At 40.6% G+C, this 6,364-nt stretch overlaps 1 protein-coding gene across 1 annotated transcript in view; it reads left to right on the top strand.

Moving 5' to 3' along the window:
• alkbh8 (alkB homolog 8, tRNA methyltransferase) overlaps nucleotides 1–6,364 on the top strand; it is a 14,122-nt gene that overhangs the window by 3,096 nt on the left and 4,662 nt on the right. The window contains exons 7-10 of the mRNA XM_032511944.1: nucleotides 702–772; nucleotides 3,074–3,180; nucleotides 3,522–3,679; nucleotides 4,776–5,050. Coding sequence (XP_032367835.1) covers nucleotides 702–772; nucleotides 3,074–3,180; nucleotides 3,522–3,679; nucleotides 4,776–5,050 — 611 coding nt within the window. The remainder of the gene's footprint in view (nucleotides 1–701; nucleotides 773–3,073; nucleotides 3,181–3,521; nucleotides 3,680–4,775; nucleotides 5,051–6,364) is intronic.

The following is a 6,364-nucleotide window of genomic DNA, read 5'->3' as shown; positions in this document are numbered from 1 at the left end:
GGGGACATTTTGTTGTTACAGCAGCAGCCTTTTTTTTCCAAAAATTACTCAATACCTAATCAAAAACATTTGATCTGGTAAGCTGCAGGGATTTAAAAGAGACATGGCGTGTCAAGAGGCCGTGTAGAGAGCTGTGGGAACCACGTACAGATACAAATACAGATGTTTTTAATTAATTGGTATACTGTAGTTCATTTATTTCAGAGGCTGCAGCTACACTGTATGTGGAGATGACATCAAATAAAAGATCGAGAAACTGATAGTAGACTTATTGGGTATCCAGACACTGTTGTTACTAAAACCACTCAGTCAAATGTTCTAACAAAATATGTGTACCACAAGGTGCCAGCAAAACCTTTCCAACATGCACCACTGAGGGCTGATGGAAGTCTTTGGTTCCTTTTGAGTCGTTTGTTAATACATTTACAGTACTGGCAAACCTTTCAGGGCTAAAATATAATAAGAAATAAGTTTAATAGCAATTAATTATGCTTATTTTCCATGCTTAGGCACGTGAAGTCAAATGCATTATTAAATATCAGAATTATTTCAGTGTCACACATCACTAAAGGTCCAATGGTGTCCATCAGAAACCCAACACACAAGTTAAAACTAAACACTTCCACATTTTAAAGAACCCTGATGCATTTTGACTGTACCAACTATTTTAATTCTACACTTTTGTTTTATAACATTTTCAGGCATTCCTCCTCACGTGGACACTCACTCTGCCTTTGAGGACACCATTCTGTCACTAAGCCTGGGGGCAAAGGTCCGTGTTTTTCCCCACCGCCTCCATTTGATCCAGATAAATACTCGCATCATCCATCAATAATTCAAAAGAAAGTTCCACATTTAAAGATGGACAGTGTTGGTATAAAGAAAAACCCTTTCTTTGTCGGGGTTTTGATCAAATAAATAACCTTCACTTCGCTGACCTGTGTCTGTCTCAGGGGGCACAACAACTGGTAGAGATGTATGTTTGGATATGGTGTTGACTTACTGGGAACATTTTATCACCTTGCTAGCTACATCTATTTTTTTCTCTCTCTCCCTGACACACTTATTTACTGTCAGAATCTCACTCTGGCCTTCAGTTGATAGAGTATGTTGTCAATGACTCTTTTCAGAGTTGTCGCCCTGGTGGTGAGACATTTTGTGAATAATTAATGAATAGTAGAGATAAAGATTTTCCTTGCTTTGTCCTTGACTGTTCCAGGTGTGAATAGATGGTGTCACCTGGTACTGGGAGGCTGGTTTTGTCTCTGGAATAACTAAGCTTGTCTAAAAAGCAGGGGCTGTATTAGCAATCAGACTGACAGACAGCAGTTCTTGTGTAGTGCAGAGCATGTGTTCTTTGTCAGAGCTCTTCAGGGAAGATTTTGAGCTACAAAAAGTGTAAAGTAGGCATATTAGATCAGGTGTCTAGGGAGGAAGGCAGACACAATTATGTTTAATTATGCACAAGTATGTTTAAACAGTATGTCCTCATAATGTAAACCTTTTTTTTACGCAAACTCATGCTTAATTCAACCAAAAAGTTAACAAGAATATGCACACAAAAGAACACTGGTACACATGCTTAACCCAATGTATTGGGGAATTCGACTCCCAGTCTCATTCACTGTGGTTCTGTTCGTTTTTTGTTAATCAGTTGATGTGACAAGTTGAGATCCGATTCGTCAGAGCATCAGAAAATTTCACTTTTAGCCTGCCACCTGATACGATTCATCTTGATTCATTTCAGAGAGAAAGAGTTAAAACGGACTCAGGCATCACTGATTGACACATGTAGACTCTGCAGTTTCAAATATGAAACAGGGTTGCACTTTGCATGTTTATTGAGCTTGTTTGTATTTGCAGAGAGGAGAGAACTAGAAAAATATGTGTGTGTGTGTGTTGTGTGTGTGTGTGTGGTGTGTGTGTGTGTGTGTGTGGGTGTGTGTGTGTGGTGTTGTGTTGTGTGTGTGGGGTTGTGTGTGTGTGTGTGTGTGTGTGTGGTGTTGTGTGTGTGTGTGTGTGTGTGTGTGTGTGTGTGTTTGTGTGTGTGTGTGTGTGTGTGGAAACAGCACCTTGAGTTGAGTTGGGGTTTGAGGCGAAGAGCAGATCATTTGCTGGTGTTGCATGTACATCGCAAACACTTTTATCTCCCTCTCTCTCTCTCGCTCTCTCTCTCTCTCCCCCCCCCCTCTCTCTCTCTCACTCACACAAAATCCAATTTTCCTGCTGTCAGAAGTTAGAGGGATGCAATTTGAAATTGTGTAGAAGTAATTTCCCAGCAGAGCTCATGCTGTTATGCCCTGTAAGGAAACATCAGGATCAAACCCCAACGCTGGGGCGGAGAAGCTTCTGCTCGTTGTTTGTGAGAGAGCAAGCAGTGCGTGTTTAATTGTTTTCCTCTGGGTGTCGTCATTCAAAATCGTTGACTAAAAGGAAAAAAGGTGGGTGCCTGGGCAGCTTACCTGGTAGAGTGCACACCCATATAGAGAGGCTCAGTCTTTGACGCAGCGGCCAGGGGTTCAACTCCGACCTGCGGCCCTTTGCTGTATGTCATTCCCCTCTCTCTCTCTCTCTCTCACCCTCACCCCTTTCAATTCTAAGCTGTCCTGTCAGAAATTAAGGCATAAAGTGCCCCAAAAAACAATCTTAAAAAAAAGTTTATTGATTGATGTTACAGTTCTTTGGTAGTGTAATACTAGTTTGTTTTCATGTGAAAACATTTAGCAGCAAAACCAGCATTTGTTCAACAACACTGTGTGAACAATATCTATGAACACTCAATATGAAACGTAACTACTGGATTGTTGATACCATTTGTCATGAACTAAAACAGCTGTACAACCACCTGGCCAAATTGGACTCTAAAGTGATCAAAATTGAATTAAAACCAATAATTAAATCACAGTTAAATTATTCTCTAAAAGTTGGTAGTGTAACGTATTGAGGTTTGATACTCATTATCAGCATTTAGAATAATAAGGAGGGATGCATGGAACGGTATGTGTGCGTGCGTGAAATTGTGAGTAAGTGATTACCTCGGTGTTCATATCATTTTTTTTAATTTTAAATGCAGACAGTGATGGAGTTCCGTCATCCCGATGGTCGTTTAGTTGCTGTGGTGTTGCCAGGACGGAGCCTCCTGGTGATGAAGGGAGAGAGCAGATTCCTCTGGACACATGGGTGAGCTGAACTGTGTTAGATGGATCGGTCTCCCCCACTAGGAGTCTGTTTATCTCGACATGAACTATAGGTTGATTAATGGAGGAGTGACAGCCGGGTCTCTTCTTCTTCTTCTTCTATTCTGTTGAAGTGTTGCACATAAAAACTGAACTTATGATGCCTGTCTGGGTTACAATACACTCTGTTGACCTTTTACCACATTTTAATAAATTTTGAAAACCAGTGGTCATATCCACATCTTTCACATGTTCACATAAAGTGCACCAACTTTACAGATTAGCTGCTATCAGTTTGTTAAAGATAGTCAGCCACTACTACAACTGTCTTTTATCTTCTCTCAGGATAACTCCTCGAAAGTTTGACATGGTGCCAGTCTGCGACCCACAATCCCCTGCTCATACGCCTGACTTTGGGACTCGCAACAATCTCACATTGAACAAGAGGGGCACCCGCACTTCTTTCACGTTCCGCAAGATTAGACATGAAGCCTGCCGTTGTGGTGAGAATATTGCAAGGTCAAAATAAAGCATAGTAATATGTTTTAGGGCTGGGTATGGCCAATGATTTCCCTAAGTGATTAAATTCTGATTCACCAGGTCCAGGTTCAATTACTTTTCTGATTTGATATCAATTAGGTTAAGGAAGTTTCAGTTACAATACTCATTTTGCTTGGATATAAAAGAGATGCTGTAAATTGTACACGCAGGAACCAACCCTCAAGTATTTTTTTTATATTGCACCAGGTTTACATTAAGAATTGACCCCCAAAAAGTTGGTTTAAAGTACTTTTCACTTAGCAGGACTAGCATGACAGTCACTGACAAAATACAGCAGACCAGACAACATAGTGCAACTGTAAACAGCAGCCAGTGGCTGTCTACAGAGACCACGCTTTTTTACAGTGTGTTCAGGGGGCAGGCAGCTAGCAGATAGTGAGGAGAGGTTTGCTGTATGTGATAAAAAATGGTCTAGCCTAAAAAAAGTGTTACATCGCTTAGAGCAATTATTTTAGCGCATTGTCCTAATAAATAAAATAAATTGTAATCTTAACTACAACATGGTAAACAATGTGTAAAGCCCTCTCTCTGACAAATAAATAATTTAGACAAGAAAAGTGATTGTAAGCTGGGTTAAGGGCACCGCTAGGTTACAGTCATTTTAGCGGCCGAGAAAAGGTGACTACCCTGTGGTGACAGTTCCCCTTAAGGAGTACTCTCGGGACACAAACACCTTTTTCCTGGGTGAACGTCTTGTATTTTCCCCTTCTTCCGGGAGATGAACACCCCTTCCCCTCTTGAAAGCCCTGTGTGTGTCACGTGATGCCCTTATACATCCATAGAGAAAAGGCAAACATTAAAAGATTGATTTTGGAATTGTACTAATCGATATCAGATCACTCAAATAAAGCTTTCAGTGAGAGAATCAATTATTTTGACCCAGCTCTAGTGTGTTTGATAATCAAAGCCAAAATTAAAAAAAAAACCTCTTCAAAACCTTCCTGTTTATTACCACCTGTTAATGTATATATTAAATAAATACAGTCTGATAGACACATTTATCTTACCATTCAACCTCTCCTTTCTTCTCTCTCTCAGCCTTTCCCTCTGCCTGTGACAGTCAGGTAGCTCCCGCAGCACCCTCTCTGCCGTCTCCTCCCTCACTGCCCTGTTGCCATGCCGACGCAACCCTTCTGGAGGAGGAGTATGTGCACCAGGTGTACGACGCCATTGCCTCCCACTTCAGCGGCACTCGCCACTCCCCCTGGCCTCGTGTTTGCCACTTCCTGTCATCCCTCCCACCGGGCAGCGTGCTGGCTGATGTGGGCTGTGGAAATGGCAAATACCTGGGTGTCAACCCAGAGGTGATTGCAGTGAGTGTCATCATGTTTTACAATAATGTCTGTAATTCTGTAATACTTTTGTGATCCCTGTGGGGAAATTTCCTTTTCCATTCTGTTTTTATTGCTACTGCTTCTTAGATTACCTCCACTGTAAAATCCCACACAACGTCATAAGTCATTTATGTACACAAGCATGTTAGATCTGCAGAATGAGGTAGAACTCCTCTGCTGCTACTTCACAGGAGGACAAGGTGGCAGAGGCTTTATTATTAGTAATAAAAGTTTGATGGAGTTGAGATTATAACACCAGACATCATTTGTAGGGCTGCATAATTAAAGGTAATTTCATCAAAAGGCAAAATATGGGTCGAACCATTCTGAATGAAGTAGTGTGGTGCTGCAGGGACGTCCCAGCTTACAAATCCTATCCGACAGACTAAAGTAAAAATAATCTTTGTATAATCTACTACTACTAGCTCACCCAGTAGAGTGTGCGCCCCATGTGGGCTGAGTTCTTTGCAGCAGACCATATTCGAATCCGACCTGCGGCCCTTTGCTGCATGTCATCTGCTCTCTCTCCCCTTTCCTGTCTATCCACTGTCACTATTCAATAAAGGGGAAAGCACCCAAAAATTATTGTACTGAGGTAATCGCAATATCAATCATCGCAGTATCAGTCACAATAATTGCAATTAGAAATTTTCCTTATATCGTGCAGCCCTAATCATTTGCCACTTGGCTATAAGGCGAGTCTTTGTTGTAAACCACACTTTAATACAAAAGTTTAAACATATTTTGGTAAGGCTTTCTAAATATGCATACTGGTATTTGATTTCTTTCCGAAGGTTGGATGAGAAGACGGGTACAACTCCCAAGAAAAAAAAATACACCCATCAGCACTTTTTTAGATGTCACTAGTATACTTTGTGTATCTTCTTTATACAATCCATACACAAACAAAAACATAAAACAACAATTTATGGTTTTAAAGGGAGTTACCTGCAGGAACTCTTTAAATAGGTGACTAAATAATTCAGCTTAATAGGTGTTGGTAGGTGCATATTTTCTATTTTGGGGAGAGGCAGGCTAGCTGTTTTCTGTATTTACTTTAAGTCTTTATGCTAAGCTAGGCTAAACTTTAGCTTCAACTCCCACTCTAGTGCTTTACATAAAATGTAGACATGAAATTCATATTTAAATCTCACTCTTAGAAAGAAGGCATATACAGTATGTGAACAATTCCTTTAAATAAAGTCTCCATTGCAAGATATGGATCTGAAATAGAGCCTGACTGATACTGATACATATATTTGGTTATTTAAAAATCCGATATATCGGCCGATT

Source organism: Etheostoma spectabile, chromosome 3, assembly GCF_008692095.1.
Source record: "Etheostoma spectabile isolate EspeVRDwgs_2016 chromosome 3, UIUC_Espe_1.0, whole genome shotgun sequence".
In the NCBI taxonomy this organism is placed as follows: domain Eukaryota; kingdom Metazoa; phylum Chordata; class Actinopteri; order Perciformes; family Percidae; genus Etheostoma; species Etheostoma spectabile.
Note: the sequence above shows the minus strand (reverse complement) of the source record. Positions and strands in the feature narration are given on the sequence as shown.